Source organism: Mobula birostris, chromosome 9 (assembly GCF_030028105.1).
Source record: "Mobula birostris isolate sMobBir1 chromosome 9, sMobBir1.hap1, whole genome shotgun sequence".
NCBI lineage: Eukaryota > Metazoa > Chordata > Chondrichthyes > Myliobatiformes > Myliobatidae > Mobula > Mobula birostris.
Window position 1 is genome coordinate 156,207,527 of NC_092378.1, and position 16,107 is coordinate 156,223,633.

Genomic DNA, 16,107 nt, shown 5'->3' on the forward strand with positions numbered 1-16,107 from the left:
AAGTGCTGGAATGAGAGCCAGGGTTGGGGATGGCCTATGGGGGGGCCTTCTGGTCAGCAATGTCAAGCATTCATGAGCAACACGTCAATTGTAGATAAGTGGTCTGAAGCCCCAATCCCTCTTGCAGGAATAGATGAAGATTTTAGTTCCTCGGATGAGTTCTGCCCATTCCAACTCCGTCCGCTGTCAGCTCGGCATCCTCAGTCTCGGAGAACCAAAGGTCCAAGCATTCACGATGGGCCACAGGCATTAGCCCACATCACACGCCTTGGAGCCGGTCGATGGGCACGGCAGTACGGTGAGATACAGCTGGTGATTTGTCTTTGGAGGTGGGGACGGTGAAGTGAAGTGATTAACCGATAGCAGTCAAACTGATGAGAGTGGTGGGTGGGAGAGAACGTAGGGATCTTGGTTTAACATCCCATTCAAAAGAAAGCACCATAGTCAGCTTATTATTTAGGACAAAGTCACCATGGTTTTCTTAAAGGCATATTTCCCCTGACAAATCAGTTGGAATTCTTGGAGGAAATAACAGGAAAGATGGACAAAGGAAAATCGTTTGATGTTATGTAGTTGGATTTTCAAGGGGGTCACACAAGAGACTGCTTAACAAGAAAAAAAACCATGGAAAGATGCTTGAGTGGATAGAAAATTGGTTGACTACAAGGGGCAAAGGGGGGAATAAAGGAGCCTTTTCTGGTTGGCTGCTGGTGGCTGTGTTGGGACTGCTTCTTTTCATGTTATATGTCAGTGATTTGGGTGATGGACTTGATGGCTTCATGGCCAAATTTGCAGATAATATGAAGATAACTCATGGGGCAGGAAGCTTTGAGGAAGCAGGAAGTCTGCAGAAGGTCTTAGATTAGAGGAATGGACAAAGAAGTGACAAATGGAATATAGTGTAGGGAAGTGTGTGGTCATGCACTTTGTAGAAGGAATAAAGGCATAGAATATTTTCTAAATGGGGAGAAAATTCAAAAATCAGAGGGACTTGGGAGTCCTTGTGCAGGATTTCCTGAAGGTTAACTTGCAGGTTGAGTTGGTGGAAAGGAAGGCAAATGCAATGTTAGCCCTCATTTCGAGAGGACTAGAATGTAGTGTGTAAATAGAGCTACCTTTTTGATCAGGTCCGAAATCAAGATTTGAAAGGCAGAGCTTCATGGCAGTTTCTCAGATTGGACTGTGTCCAACCAACGAGAGGGATTCATTAGGACTAAGCAAAATAATGCAAGTGCAAGCGGAGTGGTTTTGGCTCATCAGGCTTGGGCAAAGTAAAGTATCTGATCAGTTTCTCTTTTTGTTCTGATTTGTTCATTCCTCGTCTGTTAGGGCTTAGCAGTGCAATGAGAATGGCTCCAGGGCAGTGTTTTGTATGGTGTGTGGGATGAGAGGAGTCTAGGAGACCACATCTGCACCAGGTGCACCAAGCTGCAGATCCTGAGAGAACACGTTAAGGAACTGGAGCTGCAGTTTGATGACCTTCTACTCATACGGGAGAATGAGGAGGTGATAGTCAGGAGCTACAGGGAGGTAGTCACCCCTAGATTGCAGGAGACAGGCAACTGGGTGTCTGTCAGGAAAAGGAGGGGAAATGCACAGCTAGTACAGAGTACACTTGTGGCCATTCCCCTCAGTAATAAGTATACAACTTCAGATACTGTTGAGGGTAACAACCTACCAAGGGAGAGCCACAGAGACCTGGTTTCTGGCACTGAGTCTGGCCCTGTGGCTCAGAAGAGCAGAGAAGTGAAGAAGACTGTAGTGTTAATAGGAGATTCCATAGTCAGGGGAACAGACACAGGGTTCTGTGGGCATGTCAGAGACACCCAGATGTACAGATGCAAGGAAAAAGTTTGTGAACTCTTTACAATTACTTGTTTTACCACATTTTATGAGTAATTAATGCAGAAAACCAGGTAATTGCAAAGGGTTCACAAACTTTTTCTTGCACCTGTATGTTGTCTCCCAGGTGCCAGGGTCAGGGATGTCTCGGATCAGGTCCATGGCAATTTCAAAGGGGAAGGTGAGCAGCCAGAAGTCTTTGGACATATTGGCACAAATGACACAGGCAGAAAAGTTAAGGAGGTTCTGAAGAGAGATTTCAGGGAGCTAGATAGAAAGTTGAAAAACAGAACCTCTAAAGTAGCAATCTCTGGATTGTTGCCTGTGTCATGCACCAGTGAGGGTAAGAATAGTATGATTTGGCACATGGATGCCTGGCTGAAAAACTGGTGCAGGGGGCACCGGTACAGATTTCTGGATCATTGGGATCTCTTCTGGGGAAGGTACGACCTGTATAATAGGAATGGGTTACACCTGAACCCGAGGGGGACCCTTGCAATAGTTGTTTGAGAGGGTTTAAACTAACTTGGCAAGGGGATGGGAACAGAGTTGCAATGCTGAGGATGAAGTAGTTGTTTTACAAACAAAGACTGTAGTGAGACTCCTAGCAAAAAGAGGCTGAAGATAGAGCAGAATTGCAGTCAACAGGATGAGTTGCAGTGTAAAACTGGACAAAATGGAAAAAGGTTGTCACAGGACTGAGGGTGTTGTTTTTGGATACATGGACTATACAGAATAAGGTAGATGAACTTGTAACACAGTTAAAGATTGGTATGTATAATTTTGTAGGTATCACTGACAGAAGATTATAGCTGGAAGCTTAAAGTCCAAGGATACACATTGTATTTAAAAGACAGGCAGGAAGGCAGAGGGAGCGGCTTGACTCTGTTGGTGAAAAATGAAATCAGATCATTAGAAAGGGGTGACATAAGGTCGGAAGGTGTTGAATCATTGTGGGTAGAGCTAAGAAACTGTCAGGGTAAAAAGACCCTGATGGGAGTTGTATGCAGACCCTCAAACAGTAGTAAGGATGTGGTCTACAAATTACAACGGGGATAGAAAATGTATGCCAAAAGGGCAATGTTAGAATAGTCATGGGGGTTTCTATATGCAGGTAGATTGGGAAAAACAGATTTGTGCTGGATCCCAAGAGGGGAAATTTCTAGAATGCCTACGAGATGGCTTTTTTAGTGCAGCTTGTGGTTGAGCCCACTAAAGGATCAGCTTTTCTGGATTGGGTGTTGTGTAATAAACCAGAATTGATTAGAGAGCTTAAGCTAAAAGAACCCTTAGGGGCAAGTGATCATAATTTGTTCGAATGCACCCAGAAATTTGAGAAGGAAAACAGATGTATCAGTAATGTGGTGGAGTAAAGCAAATACAGAGGCATGAGAGGAGCTGGCGGGTAGGGATGACAGCAGAGCAGTAATGGCTGGAATTTCTGGAAGCAATTCGGAAGGCACAGGATATATACATCCTGAAGATGAAGAAGTATTCTGAAGGCAAGATGACACAGCAGTGGCTAATGAGAAATCAAAGCCTACATAAAAGCCAAAGAGAGGGCATATAAGGAGCAAAACTTAGGGGTAAGTTAGAGGATTTGGAAGCTTTTAAATACCAACAAAAAGCAATTAAAAAAGTCAGGAAGAAGGAAAAGATGAAAGTGAGCTAGCCAATATTAAAAAGAATACCAAAAGTTTCTTCAGATGCATAAAGTGTAAAGGAGAGGTGAGAATGGATATTGGACCGCAGGAAAATGATGCTGGGGAGGTAGAAATGGGGAAAAAGGAAATGACAGATGAACTGAGTATTTTGCATCAGTTTTCACTGTGAAAGACACTAGCAGTATCATGTAAGTTCGAGAGTGTCAGGGGTCACAAATGTGTAAAATTGCCATTACTATGGAGAAGGTTTTTGGGAAACTGAAAGACCTGAAGATAGGTAAGTCACCTGGACCAGATGGTGTACACCTCAGGGTTTTGAAAGAGGTGGCTGAAGAGATTGTGGAGGCATTACAAATGATCTTTCAAGAATCACTATGTTCTGGAAAGGTTCTGCAAGACTGGAAAATTGCAAATGTCACTCCATCCTTTCAAGAGGGAGAGAGGCAGAAGAAATGAAATTATAGGCCAGTTAGTCTGACCTTTGGGAAGACGTTGGAGTCAGTTGTTAAGGATGTGGTTTTGGGGTAATTGTAGGCCATAGCATGGTTTCCACAAGGGAAAATCTTGCCTAACAAATCTGTTGGAATTCTTTGAAGAAATGATTCAAAAATTCACGAGAATGATTCCAGGAATGAAAGGGTTACTGTATGAAGCACATCTGGCAGCTCTTGGGCTGTATTCCCTGGAGTTCAGGAGAATGATGGTGAGATCTCATCGAAATACTCCAAATGTTAAAAGGCCTGAACAGATTAGATATGGCAAAGTTATTTCCCATGGTAGGGAAGTCTAGGACAAGAGGGTGTGACTTCAGGATTAAAGAGCATCCATTTAGAACAGAGATGCAGAGAAATTACTTTAGTCAGAGGATGGTAAATCTGTGGAATTTGTTGCCACAAGCGGCTGTGGAGGCCAAGTCATTGGGTGTATTTAAGGCAGAGATAGATAGGTTCTTGATTAGCCAGGGCATCAAAAGGTTTGGGGAGAAGGCAAAGAGTGGGGATGACTGGAAGAATTGGATCAGCCCATGATGGAATGGTGGAGCAGACTCGATGGGCCGAATAGCCTACTTCTGCTCCTATATCTTATGGTCTTAAATAAGAAGCAGGGTAGACAAAGGAGAATTGACTGAGGTGTATTTGGATTTTCAGAAGGCCCTTGGCAAGGTGCCACACATGAGACAGCTTCACAAGTTAAGAGAAAGCAATGCTTGATTGGTAGGTGCTAAAAAGGGGGAGTAAAGGGGCCTTTTCTGGTTTGCTGCCAGTGATTAGTGGTGTCCTCCGCAGGGATCGATTCTTTTTACATTATCTATCAATGATTTGGATGATGGAATTGATGGCTTTTTTGCAAAGTTTGCAGTTATGCACTTTGGTAGAAGAAATAAAAGAGTAGGCTATTCTCTAAATGGAGAGAAAATTTAAAAATTGGAGATGCTAATGGACTTGGGAGTTCTTGTGTACTATTCCCTTAAGATTAATTTGCAGGTTGAGTCTGTGGTGCGGAAGACGAATGCAATGTTAGCATTCATTTCAAGAGGACTGGAATATAAAGGCAAAGGTGTGATGTTGGGGCTTTTATAAGGCACTGGTGAGGCCTCACTTGGAGTATTGTGATCAGTTTTGGGTGCCTTTTCTTAGAAAGGATGTTCTGTCACTGGAGAGGGTTCAAAGGAGGTTCACAAAAATGATTCTGGAATTGAACGGCTTGTCATATGAAGAGTGTTTGATGGTTCTGGGCCTGTATTCACTAGAATTCAGAAGAATGAGGGGTGACCTCATTGAAACCTACCGAATATTGAAAGGCTTTGATAGAGTGGATGTGGTGAGGATGTTTCCTATGATGGGAGAGTCTGAGACCAGAGGACACAGCCTCAGCATAGAGGAGTGTCCTTTTAGAATGCAGATGGGGAGGAATTTCTTTAGTCAGAGAGTGGTGAATCTGTGGAATTCGTTACCACAGGCAGCTGTGGAGGCCAAGTCTTCATGTATATTTAAGGCAGAGGTTGATAGATTCTTGATTGGTCAGGGTATGAAGGGATGTGGGGAGAAGGCAGGAGATTGGGGCTGAGAGGGAAAATGGATCAGTCATGATGAAATGGTGAAGCAGACTAGATGGGCCAAATGGCCTCATCCTGCCCCTGTGTCTTATGGCCTTAGAAAAGCAATGGTGTGGTACTAAGGTCAGACTGCACTTGGAGTATTGTGAGCAGTTTTGGGCCCCTTATCTACGAAAAGATGTGCTAGCACTGGAGAGGGTCCAGAGGTGGTTCATGAGAATGATTGTGGAAGTGAAAGGGTTAACACACAAGGAGCATTTGAAGGCTCTGGGACTGTACTCACTGGAGTTTAGAAGAACGATGGGGGATCTAATTGAAACGTATCGATTATTGAAAGGCCTAGACAGAGTAGATGTTGAGAAGAGGTAGGGGAGTCTAGAATCAGAGGGCCATTTAGAAAGGAGATGAGGAAGAATATCTTTACCAGAGAGTGGTGAGTCTGTGGAACTCATTACCATGTAGCTGTGGAGGCCCGGTCATTGAGTGTATTTAAAGTGGAGGTTGATGGATCCATGATTGGTCAGGGAATAAGGGATATGGGGAGAAGACCGGAGAATGGGGTTGAGAGGGATTATAAATCAGCCATGATGAAATGGTGGAGCAGACTTAATGAGCTGAATAGCCTAATTCTGCTCCTAGATCTCATGTCTTATGGTCTTATGGATGCGGTCATTTAATTTCCTTCGACTCATGACATCAGATAAATTTCACTGAAGCGTGTTGGGAAATTTGTGGCACCAGTCTTGTGCAAGACATAAAATATTATTGTAAGTTACAAAGATATATAAATAGTGGAAAAGACAAATAGTGAGGTGGTATATGCTGGACCGTTGAGAAATCTGGAAGCAGAGGGGAAGAAGCTGTACCTGAATGGCTGAGAGTTGGTCTGTAGGTTCCTGTCTCTCCTCCCTTCTGGTAGTAATAAGAAGAGAACATGTCTGAGAGGGTCTTTCATTATGGATGCTGATTTCTTGAAGCACCACCTCTTGTAGATGTCCTTGACAGTGTAGCTGTGTGGCACTCCTGCAGTTCTGGACTGGGAATATCATCCAGGATTGTGCAATGAAACCTCAGAGAGGGCACAAAGCCACAGCCACAACAGTTTCAAGTTCATGGTGTCAACATCTCTGAAGATCTATTCTGGGCCCAGAATATTGATGCACATCGAAGAAGGCACATCGGTGGCTATATTTAATTCGGAGTATGAAGGAATTTGGTTTGTCACCAAAGACTAGTAAGTTTCTACAGATGTACAGAGGATAGCATTCTAACTGGTTGCATCACCTTCTGGTATGGAGGGGCCACTGCACAGGATCAGAAAAGGCTGCAGTAAGTTGTAAACGCAGCCAGTTCCATCATGGGCACTAGCCTCCCAGTATTGAGGAAATCTCAATGCTTCAGAAAGCTGGCATCCATCATCCAGAACATGTCCTCTCCTTCCTGCCGTCAGGGAGGAGGTATAGAAGCCTGAATGCACACACACAGTGTTTCAGGATCAGCTTCTTCCTCCTCTGCCATCAGATTTCTGAATGGACAATGAACCCATGTACACGGTCTCACTACTTTGCACTACCATGGGGGACTGGGCTACCGTTGACTAGGGATTGAGCGTTGATCAGATGATAGCAGGACTCCTGCTGCCACCACCCCTCACCTTCTCATACTCATCCTGCTTTCAGAGTCTCTCCCACCTCAGGGCTACGTCACCTTCGGGAACAGCAAAGATGAGGATGGAGGGGATATCCGGAACCGCGATGTCACTTCCCCAATTAACGAGCAGGATGTTGAGAGCAATAGCAGCAGAGGTAGGAGCTTCTGATCATTCTCAAACCACTCTGTCTGTCTTGCTGATTTTGAGTGCTTGTGCGAGCACACGTGTGCAAATCAGTGAGCTGTAGGATCAAACCACACTGAAACAACGACGTCCACGCCTACCAAGGTGCCGTCCTGGGCTAGTCCCGTTGGCCTACACTTGGCCCCTATCCCTCTAAACCTTTGCTATCCATGTACCTATCCAAATGTCTCTTAAATGTTGTAATTGTACCCCCCTCTACCACTTCCTCTGGCAGTTTGTTCCATATACCCAGCACCCCACATGTGGAAAAACCTGCCCTTCAGTTGTCTTTCTCCCCTCTCACCTTAAACCTGTGTCCTCCAGAGTCACAGAGTGATAGAGCATGGAAAAAGGCCAGTCAGCCCAACTGGTCTGTGCTGACTGTGTTGTCCAGTGAGCTTGTCCCACCTGCCTGCCTTAGGTCCATAGCCCTCTAAACCTCTCGTATCCTTGTACTTATGTAGATGGCTTTTAAACGTTGGAATGTGCCTGTCTCAATCACTGTTTCTGGCAGCTCGTTCCAAATACACATCAATCTTGGTGTGAAGAAGCTGCCCCTTATGTCTCTTTTAAACCTCTCACCTCTGCCCTCTTATATTTACATCCCCGCCCTGGCAACAAGACTTTGGTTTCACCCTGTGTGTGCCCTTCATGACCTCATACCTCTAATCTTAAACACTCCTACCCTGGGAAAAAGATTGCAAGCTTATCTCTAACCGTTGTGCTTCTTTAAAAAGTGCACAATCACAAAATGATGTATTTTAAATCAGTGTAGTATTCTCAGATAGTTGTGGACTGATTTAAACTGGACAGATGTTTTGAGCGTTCAGGACTGTTGTTTCCAAACCGGCCGTCCACATCACAGAACAGTCTGCACTCTTCTCGGGAAGCAGTTACTCTGATCACAGCACTGAGCTGGTGAACGTTTCTGTGAGTCCCATGTGCAGAAGATATTTCCTGTAGTGGGGGATCTAGGAGCAGAGGGCACAGCCTCAGAATAGAGGGATGTCCGTTTAGAGGGAGAAATGGCTTTAGCCACGCGGTTGTGAATCTGTGGAATTCTAGCCACGGTCACCTATGGAAGCTAAGTCATTGGGTGTATTTAGGTTCTTGATGAGTCAGAGTGTCAAAGGTTATGGGGAGAAGGCAGGAGAATGGGGTTGTGAGGGATTAATCAGCCTAGATGGAATGTAGAGCAGACTCGATGGGCTGAATGGCCTGATTCTGCTCCTATGTCTTACGCCATGAACTACCCTTCCATTTCTCTATCATCCATTTGCCTAGCCAAGTGTCTGCTAAATATCCATGACTGCTCTTGCTATGGTGGGCGAGTGTGTCGATGTGTGCCTGGCTAGTAAATGTTACAGGCGGTGGCCAGGTTGCAAATATTGACTGGGAGTTTCTGTCTGCTGCAGAGGAGAATGCATTCTGCACCACCGATATGGCAACCACTCGCAGGAGCAGTGGCAGCAGCAGTGAGGGTCTGGCCAAGGCACAGGGCATCAGTCGTGAGGGATCCGTGGAGAGTAACGAGGTGAGAGTATGTGATGGTCACAGGGGATCCGTGGAGAGTAACGAGGTGAGAGTGTGTGATGGTCACAGGGGATCCGTGGAGAGTAACGAGGTGAGAATGAGCGTTAATCACGGGGGATCTGTGGAGAGTAACGAGGTGAGAGTGTGTGATAGTCACAGGGGATCCGTGGAGAGTAACGAGGTGAAAGTGTGTGATGGTCACAGGGGATCCGTGGAGAGTAACGAGGTGAGAGTGTGTGATGGTCACAGGGGATCCGTGGAGAGTAACGAGGTGAGAGTGAGCGATAGTCACGGGGATCCGTGGAGAGCGACGAGGTGAGAGTGAGCGATAGTCACAGGGGATCTGTGGAGAGTAACAAGGTAAGAGCCAGCATTAGATAGATTTTTCAGATTTGTTCTCTGGAGTCATTACTGTGACAGATCTTGGGATGATTGTGGGTACTGCGTTTTGCAGTCTTAGACTACATGGTGATTGCCATATGGTGGTGAAGTGGGCTGAGAAATGGCAGATGAAATTTAACCCAGATAACTGGGAGGTGATACATTTTGGGAGTGCTAAGGAGGTTAGGACATACAGTTGAAGTCAGAAGTTTACATACTCCTCAGGCATATACATTTAAACTCAGTTTTTCACAATTCCTGACATTTAATCCCAGAAAACATTCCCTGTCTTAGGTCAGTTAGGATCACTATTTTCAGAATGTGAAATGTCAGAATAATAGTAGAGAGAATGATTTATTTCAGCTTTTATTTCTTTCATCACTTTCCCAGTGGGTCAGAAGTTTACATACACTTTGTTAGTATTTGGTATCATTTTGTGGGCAGAACTGAAAAAGTGTGTGCGAGCAAGGAGGCCTACAAGCCTGACTCAGTTACACCAGTTCTGTCTGGAGGAATGGAACAAAATTCCAGCAGCTTACTGTGAGAAGCTTGTGGAAGGCCACGCAAAATGTTTGACCCAAGTTAAACAAGTTAAAGGCAATGCTACCAAATACTAACAAAGTGTATGTAAGCTTCTGACCCACTGGGAAAGTGATGAAAGAAATAAAAGCTGAAATAAATCATTCTCTCTACTATTATTCTGACATCTCACATTCTGAAAATAGTGATCCTAACTGACCTAAGACAGGGAATGTTTTCTGGGATTAAATGTCAGGAATTGTGAAAAACTGAGTTTAAATGTATTTGTCTAAGGAGGAGTACGTAAACTTCTGACTTCAACCATACACCGTGAATTGTGGAGCCTTGGGGAATAGTGAGCGACCTTGAAGCTTGCAATGGAAGTAGATAATGCAGTTGTGAGACATGGTAGTTTAGCGCGTAGCGTAACACTTTATAACGCCAGCGACTGGGGTTCAATTCCTGCTACTGTCTGTACTTTCTCCCCATAACCAGTTGGGTTTCCTCTGGGTGCTCCAGTTTCCTGCTGAAATTGCTTTGTTTCCTCAGCACTACCTACCCCTCCACCTATCTTTGTATCATCCGCAAACTTTACCACAAAGCGATCAATTCCATTATCTAAATCATTGACATACAACGTGAAAAGTAATGGTCCCAATACTGACCCCTGAGGAGCACCACTCATCACCGGCAGCCAACCAGAAAAGGCCCCTTTTATTCCCACTCATTGGCTCCTGCCTGTCAGCCATTCCTCTGTCCATGCCAGTATCTTTCCTGTAACGCCATAGGATTTTATCTTGCGAAGCAGCCTCATGTGTGGCATCTTACCAAATGTCTTCTGAAAATCCCAGTAAATGATATCCACTGCCTCTCCTTTGTCCACCTGCTTGTTACTTCCTCGAGGAACTCTAACAGATTTGTCAGGCAAGATTTCCCTCTACAGAAACCATGCTGACTTTCACTTATCAATAGTTTCCAAGTACCTCAAAACCTCATCCTTTATAATAATAGAGTCCGACACTTACCCAACCACTGAGGTTAGGCTAACTGGCATATAATTTCCTTTCTTTTGCCTTCCTCCCTTCTTAAAGAGTGAATTGACATTTGCCGTCTTCCAGTCCTCTGGGATTATGGCAGAATCAAGTGATTCTCGAAAGATCATGACCAATGCATCCGTTATCTCTTCAGCAACCTCTCTCAGGATGCTGTGATGTAATCCATCTGGCCCAGGTGACTTACCCACTCTAAGACCTTTGAGTTTGTCTAGCACATTTTCCTTTGCAATAGCAATGGCACTGACTTCTGCTCCCTGACACTAACGGATCTCTGGCACACTGCTAGTGTCTTCCACAGTTAAGACAGATGCAGAGTACCCATTAAGTTCACCTGCCATTTCTTTGTCCCCCATTACTATCTCACCAGCATCATTTTCCTGTGGTCCAATATCAACTCTCAACTCTCACCTCCCTTTTACTCTTTATATAACTGAAAAAAAACTTTTGGTATCCTGCTTTATCTTATTGGCTAGTCTGCCCTCATATTTCATCTTTTCCCTTCTTATAGCATTTTTAATTGCCTTTTGTTGGATTTAAAAGTTTCCTAATCATCCAACTTCCCATTCACTTTTGTTACCTTATCTGTCCTGCTGAAGGGTCTCGGCCCGAAACATTGACTGTACTTTTTTCCATAGATGCTGCTTGACCTACAGAGTTCCTCCAGCATTGTGTGTGTGTGTGTGTGTGTGTGTGTGTGTGTTCCTTATATGCCCTTTCCTTGGCTTTTATGTAGTCTTTAACTTCCTTTGTCAGCCGCTGTTGCCTACCCCTAGCTTTTGAGAACTTTTCCTCTGTGGGACATATCTATCCTGCACCTTGTGAACTATTCCCAGAAACTTCAGCCACCTCTTATCTACTGCCATCCACACCAGTATCCTCTTCCAATCCACCTGGGCAAGGTCCTCTGTCATGCCTCTGTAATTCCCTTTATTCCATTGCAATATTGATACATCTGAGTTATGCTTCTCCCTCTCAAGTTGTAGTATAAATTCAATCATATTATGATCACTGTTTCCTAAGGGTATCTTTACATTAAGCTCCCTAATAAGATCTGGGTTATTACACAACACCCAATCTAAAATAGCCTTTCCCCGAGTAGGCTCAAGCACAAGCTGTTCTAAAAGCCATCTCGTAGGCATTCAACAAATTCCCTCTCTTGCGATCTGACACCAACCTGAAATTCTGAATCCCCTTGCATATTGAAATCCCCTATTACAATTGTGTCATTACCCTTATTCCATGAGTTTCCCAGCTCCCTTTAGGAGTTTGTACATCCTCGCTCTGACCATGTGGGTGTCCTCGGGTGTTCTGGTTTCCTCCCACGTTCTGAAGGTGAACAAGTTAGGGTTAGTAAGCTGTGGACATGCTATGTTGCTGCTGGAAGCGTGGTGACACTTGTGGGCTGCCCAGCACAGACCTATGACCATGAAGGCCGTTGACACATACGAGGCATTTCACTGTATGTTTCAATGCGTATGCTTATTTTTAAACCACGGTAGCAGTCCCTTTCAGCCCAGTGAGTCGATGCCCCCCCCCGGTTACAGCCATGTGACTGGTTCACCTCTAACCTGTACATCTTTGGAATGTGGCTGGGACCCAGAGGAAACCCGAACAGTCACGGGGACTTGAACCTAGGTCGCTGTCATTGTGGTAGCGTGACACTTGTAAGGTTCTCTGTTGGTCGGGGTTGACTGTGGATGTTGCATCCTAGCGGTAGGCGTTGAAGTCAATACACGAGCCTGGGCAGTACGATATGGAGAGCAGGCTGTTGCCCATGCAGCAGGCTCCCCTCTCCATGCACCTGATGATTCCAAAGAAACAGCAGAGACCCATATAGTTTGGACCCAGCGGCATCGCAGGAGTTGCCATTCGGTGTTGAACTCATCGTAGGACTGCCTTAGGGACTGCAGCTCCAGATTTTTCCTTCAAGTTTACTTCCAAAGCCTTCCCCGTCAGTGGGTTTGGCTGCAAGGCAGCAGAGGTTTGAGATCAGAGATTTCCTTCTCCTAGATGAGCTGCCAACCACGGCTGATGAGCCCCAAATGCCTGAAGCGACTGGTTTTAAGGCGTCAGACACCCTTTTGCCCTTCCCCTGTCAGTTGAAACAGTTCCGCTGGGCTTGGTAGCTAAGCCACATGTGAAGGTCAGGAGCTGGACTTGGTTGTCAGAGCCTTTTTGAGATGTACACCTTTGGGAGTGTTTAATAGGTATTGGGAGTTTGTCCCTACTATTCCCCCACAACCCCAGCTATGATAATCTTAAGAATCAACATTGCACTAATTTCTAGAAATAAAGCTAATCTTTAGTCTTTGATAGCACTGGAGAGGGTGCAGAAGAGTTCCACCAGGATTTCACTGGCACAGAGCAGTTTGTCTTGCAGAGAATCTTGGTCTGTTCTCCCTAGAGCATTGGAGGCTACGAGGGGACATGACTGAGGTGTATAAAATTATGAGAGGCAAAGTTGACTGTAGAAAACCCTTCATCTTGTCAGTGGTAGAGAAGATCAGGGAACACAGATTTCAGATAAACTGGAAGAGATTTAAAGAGAGATTTGAAGAGGAGAGAGAGTGATGACTGTGTGGAATGCACTGCCAGAGAAAGGTTGACACTGGGTCACTGACTGTAGTTATGAAGCATCTAGATATGAGGTTTTGCAAATGCTGGAAATCCAGAGCAACAGACACAAAAAAAGCAGGACAGAGCAGGTCAGGCAGCATCTATGAAGGGCTGGGTCACAGTAGTATAGCGGTCAGCACAACACTATTGCAGCTTAGGGCATCAAAGTTTGGAGTTCAATTCCAGTGTCTGTATGGCCTCTCCATGATAGTGTCGTTTCCTCTGGGTGCTCCAGTTTCCTTGCACAGTCCGAAGGTGTAGGTTAATTGGTCATTGGTAAATCGTCCTGTGATTAGACTAGGGTTAAGTTGGTGGGATGTTCGGTGGTGCTGCTCAATGGGGTGACAGGCCTGCTCTGCGCGATATCTCTAAATAAAAATAAATAAACAGTCGATGTTTCAGGCCGAGACCCTTTATCAGGACTGGAAAGGAAAGTGGCAGAAGCCAGAAGTATCTGGACGAATAATTGGATCGTTGTGTTTATTGGTTTGCTTGTTTATTTATTTAGAGATACAGCATGGAATCGGCTTTCCAGCCCAATGAGATGTGCCCAGCAACCCCTAACTGAACCCTAACCTACCATGGGACAATTAACAATGACCAATTATCTATTAACCTGTATGTCTTTGGACTGTGGGAGGAAATCAGAGCACCCGGAGGAAACCCACACATTTCACGGGGAGGATGTACAAACTTTCTTACAGAGGACACTGGGATTGAGTTGTGAACTCCAGTGCCCTGAGTTGTAATAGTATTGTGCTAACTGCTACCCACGAACTCCACTCAGGGAAAAAAAGATCAGATGCCGGGAGATGGTGTGGATGGGTGCAGAATAGCCTGGTTTCCTGCTGCTGTTGGTCTCTGTGAAGGCCAGTGGGGTTTGCTTTCTGACCTTGTGTTCGTGGCAACACTGGCCACGTTCCCTGTGTTTGCTGAAGGATTCTGATCATTCCAATAAAAGCTGTAACAGAAGGCAGCCAAGTCGTCGCAGAGGCCAGGGGAGAAGCTGTGAGAGCTCCCAATGCCGGGATGGTGACATTCCCACCACTGCCAGCTCACGGACACTGATCGCACAGGAGGATGGGGAGAAGTACCACGGACCCAAGGTATGGCCTGGTGCTGAGGGAAGGAGTGGGCGGCTTGGTATTTGTCCAACAAAGGGAGGCGCTTTGCGAAACCTCGTCCCAACACACATCTGGTCCCTGATGCTAAATGTCATTAACCCGTAGAGGGGTTATCAGCACCAATGGGAGGTTATACTTCAGCATGAGATGCATCAACACGACAACGTTTTTGTACTCTCGCGGCTCCGTCATCCTCATGCCACTCTTGTCCCGTCACCCATGCGCATGCTTTGTGCCCCGTCACTCTAACATGTTCTTCGCAGCAATGACTCAGTTCCACAGACACAGCTCCTTTTACAAACCGAGGGGGATTCGAGGCTGGGACCTGACACGTCCTACACCGAAAACGTCTCAAAACAGAAATTGCTGTGGACACTCAGAAGGTCGTGCAGCATCTGTGCAGAGAAAAACATTAACGTTTCAGGTTGGAAACCCTGGCTCAGTCAGTCACAACCCTGAGCTTAAGGACGTCAAACATGCTCCTGTTTCGGGAAATATATGGACACCCGCTGCCCAGCGCCACTTCACATCAGAAAACGCAGGCTTCCTGTCCCTGTTGCTGCAGCAGGTTTGATGGGCTGAATGGCCTGCTCCTCTCTCATTGGTCATTTCCTGGATGCACAGGACTTGCCGGAGTTTCTGGAGCAGATCGGTTGTCTCAAATATCTTCACATCCTCGAGGAGCAGGATGTGGACCTGCGGATATTCCTCACCCTGACCGAGAGTGACCTGAAGGAAGTGGGAATCACGTGAGTAGGTGAACGGCGAGGGTGAATTCCAGGGTGACCAGAGCTGGCGCAGTGAGGGTTTTTGGGGAACTGTGTGTTGGGGGAGGGGAGGGTCTTGTGAATAGGACTGAGCCAGCGAACATGGAGCTAGTATTGGAATTGGTTTATTATTGTCACATGTACCAAGATACAGTGAGAAGCTTCTTTTGCATACTGTTCATACAGATCGGATCATTACACAGTGCATTGAGCTACAACACGATCATAAGACCTTAAGATGTAGGAGCAGAATGAGGCTATTTGGCCCATTGAGTCTGCTCCACCATTCCAACATGGCTGATCCTTTCCCCTCTCAGCCCCAATCTCCTGTGCTGTCTGCCCGTATCCATTTACCCTGATCAATCAGTAATCTATCAACCTCTGCCTTAAATATTTGTAAAGACTCGGCCTCCACAGCTGCCTGCGGCAACGAATTCCACGGATTCACCACTCTCTGGCTAAAGAAATTTCTCCTCATCTTCGTTTTAAAAGGACGCCCCTCTATTCTGAGGCTGTGTCCTTTGGTCCTAGACTCCCCCACCATAGAAAACATCCTCTCCACATCCACTCTATCTGTGTCCTTTGGTCCTAGACTCCCCCCACCATAGAAAACATCCTCTCCACATCCACTCTATCTGTGTCCTTTGGTCCTAGACTCCCCCCACCATAGAAAACATCCTCTCCACATCCACTCTATCTGTGTCCTTTGGTCCTAG

General features: G+C 45.7%; 1 protein-coding gene across 3 annotated transcripts in view; it reads left to right on the forward strand.

Annotated features, from left to right (window-relative positions):
• anks3 (ankyrin repeat and sterile alpha motif domain containing 3) overlaps positions 1 to 16,107 on the forward strand; it is a 47,690-nt gene that overhangs the window by 20,331 nt on the left and 11,252 nt on the right. For all 3 annotated transcript variants that reach the window (XM_072269264.1, XM_072269265.1, XM_072269266.1), the window contains 5 exons: positions 128 to 298; positions 7,242 to 7,367; positions 8,812 to 8,930; positions 14,439 to 14,606; positions 15,249 to 15,373. In XM_072269264.1, the coding sequence (XP_072125365.1) occupies positions 128 to 298; positions 7,242 to 7,367; positions 8,812 to 8,930; positions 14,439 to 14,606; positions 15,249 to 15,373 (709 nt within the window). The remainder of the gene's footprint in view (positions 1 to 127; positions 299 to 7,241; positions 7,368 to 8,811; positions 8,931 to 14,438; positions 14,607 to 15,248; positions 15,374 to 16,107) is intronic.